The sequence below is a fragment of the Vigna unguiculata genome, chromosome 4 (genome assembly GCF_037176805.1).
Source record: "Vigna unguiculata cultivar grain cowpea cultivar isolate G323 ecotype 2 chromosome 4, ASM3717680v1, whole genome shotgun sequence".
Taxonomy (NCBI): domain Eukaryota; kingdom Viridiplantae; phylum Streptophyta; class Magnoliopsida; order Fabales; family Fabaceae; genus Vigna; species Vigna unguiculata.
The window spans coordinates 33,251,807-33,254,611 of NC_140795.1; the positions used below are offsets into that span (position 1 = coordinate 33,251,807).

General features: G+C 34.8%; 1 protein-coding gene across 1 annotated transcript; it reads right to left on the reverse strand.

Moving 5' to 3' along the window:
- Positions 1-597: 597 nt before the first annotated feature.
- Positions 598-2,589, reverse strand: LOC114182199 (cytochrome P450 81E8-like). The gene is made up of 3 exons (XM_028068998.2): positions 2,041-2,589; positions 1,522-1,888; positions 598-1,417 (listed from the first exon to the last, which is right to left on the reverse strand). Exons 1-3 carry the CDS (start codon positions 2,553-2,555, stop codon positions 809-811), a joined length of 1,491 nt encoding a protein of 496 aa, XP_027924799.1. The 5' UTR covers positions 2,556-2,589; the 3' UTR covers positions 598-808.
- Between the last annotated feature and the right edge of the window lie 216 nt (positions 2,590-2,805).

Genomic DNA, 2,805 nt, shown 5'->3' on the forward strand with positions numbered 1-2,805 from the left:
CTAACGATTTTCCTTTAACTAAAATATTTTCTGATTTTCATCTTTATATTATTTATATTTTCATGCTAGTAAATAATGGAATAATATTTTACATAAAATTAATCACTTATTTAATTATATCAAATTTTATATAATTACAGATTAAAATTAATTTCTTTAATAAATATTGTGTAAAAATTATAAGAATATCAATTTCTTTTGTCCTCTATGACTTTGAATGAATTGATAAGTATAATATAAATTTATATTTCCAAAATTTAACTTAACATGATAAATTTAAGAAAAAAAAACATTTTCTTACTTCATTCAATTTACTACTCAAGTTTTAATTTTAGTACAAAATTTAAAGTCATTATCTTGAATCCATGAATCGTAGACTTATAATTAATACTATAAATATTTAATAATATCAATATTCCTTCAATAAGTATTGCAGAATATTAGGTATTCAAAATAAAATTATATAACAACTCAAAATGTTATCTAATATTTAAATGTCTTATTATAACTCTACGATAAAAAATAATTAAAATTAAAATTGTGAAAAGTGTTTACTTTTAGTATCATAATTAAAAATCTTAAATCATAATCATACACTTTATCAAAACACTCATTAAATAAACTATATAATAAAAATTGATTACAAACCTTATCATGTATAATGAACACAAATATGTCTATTTTCACCACATCACATGATAAAGGCATGTTTCTTCTTGACACAATACATTATTCTGTCAATCTTATTTCTGCAGGTTACATGCTAACCCCATATTTATTCTGCTAGAAAATCATTAGACACAAGAAATCAATATAGATCCATAACAGCTGGGATTTGACGAGCTTTGCACATAACATCCAATGGATTTTGCCTTGATATAGTGATTCCCTTTGCTTCGGTCATATCAATTTCTCCCTTACCAATTCGTTGCCACTCAAAACACTGAATCAATGAAGCCAAAGCTAAACCCACAGTGCGTTGAGCCAACATGTTTCCAGGGCAAGACCTCCTCCCTATTCCAAATGAAAGCAAACTGCTTGATTCACATTCCTTCTCGAACCTTTCGGGCCTAAATTCTGTTGGGTTCTTCCACAAAGTTGGATCGTGATGAATCGACCAAGCATTCACCAACAGAATCGTGTTTTTCGGGAGATTATATCCTCCGATGGTGCAATCTTCAGAAGACATATGTGGAGACCAAAGTGGAGCAGCAGGATGCAATCTTATTGTCTCGAAAAATATGTTAAGAATGTAAGGAAGTTTTGACATGTCTGATTCATCCACCAGACGATCTGATCCCACATGAGCGTCTAACTCTTCTTTAGCCCTCTTTAAAACTTCTGGATGGTTCAATAGATTAGCCATTGCCCATTCCAAAGTCAAAGCTGATGTGTCTGTTCCTGCAAGTAACATGCTCTGCAAAATCCAAAACAATAACAATCCTTCTTAGTTTCTTTCCAAAATACTAGTTCATCACTTTCAACAATAAAATATTGATCTGCATGGACAAAAATAATTACCATGCAAAGTCCCTTGATGATTTGATCGCTGTACTGTTCGGGTTGTGATTTTTGTTGAACCAAGAGCTGAGATATCATAGTATTGGTAGTCTTATTTGAAGCACGAAGTTCATCAACGATAGATTGCAAGAATGTATCGATTCTCTTCCCAATGTTCTTGAGCCTCTTCTCCAAATTATCCAAATCAAACCACCTCATGAAAGGCAAGAAGTCTCCACGGTTGTTTACTCCTGCCAATGACACCATCTCTCTCAGGATACCTCTGAATTCTCTCGCCTTCTCCACATCACTCACATCACAGTCATCACCGTAGAATCTCTTCCCGGACACCAGCCTCATCATAGTATTGAGCGACGTTTCCATAACCCTTAATTTAAACATGTCATTTATCCATTAGATGAAGTAATACAACTAAGATAAACGTGTAACGTAATAATAAACTCTTTTGTTAACTATATGTAAGATTGTTTAAGCAGTGTTACGTAAAAAAATATTGGTTTGATATTATTAATAACTCACATGCTTTTGAGATCCACTTGAGTGAAGTCGTTGCGCGAGGTGCGAGCGAGTCTCTGCAAGAGTTTGGTGAGCTCGTCCCTTCGGATTTCGTAGGAGGCATTCAAACGGTGCGTTGAGACAACCTCGAGGGACAAGATGCGGCGGAGATGGCGCCAATGTTCACCGTAACAGGAGTGAAGGATGGTGCTGTTGTTGTAACTGATGTGTTTGCCGAGGAGAAAGTGGGGTCGGTTGGCCAACACGGTGTCGTATTTGGAGAAGCATTCCTGCACCACGGGTAGGTCAGAAGCAACGATAACGAGACGGTTGCCGAACCAGAGAGAGAAGATTTTGCCATGTTTTTTTGACAAGCGAGTGAAAAAACGGTGAAAAGGTTGTTCAAGTTGCAAAAGGTTTCCTACTATAGGGTAAGCCAGAGGCCCTGGGGGAAGGTTTCTGAATTTCCGTGATCGGAACAAGACCTTAAGAGAATAGAGAAAAAGCACAACGAGGAAACCATAATATAACAAAGCCATGCTGAAGTTTTGGTTGTGCTATGAATGATGAGTCTCATTGCCCATACTGCCAATTTATAAGGGTCGAGAAATGGCGAGTGCAAGTAAGAGTCCAGTATGATAACCCCGAAACTCAAATCAAGTGAGCTGGCCTCAGTTTTTTTTTCTCTCTCTCTTTCAATTGTTTATACAGCATGTGTAAAACGTCTATTACAACTAATACAAATATAATTTAAAATATTACCAGTATGTTAACGTGTTTTTTAAAATA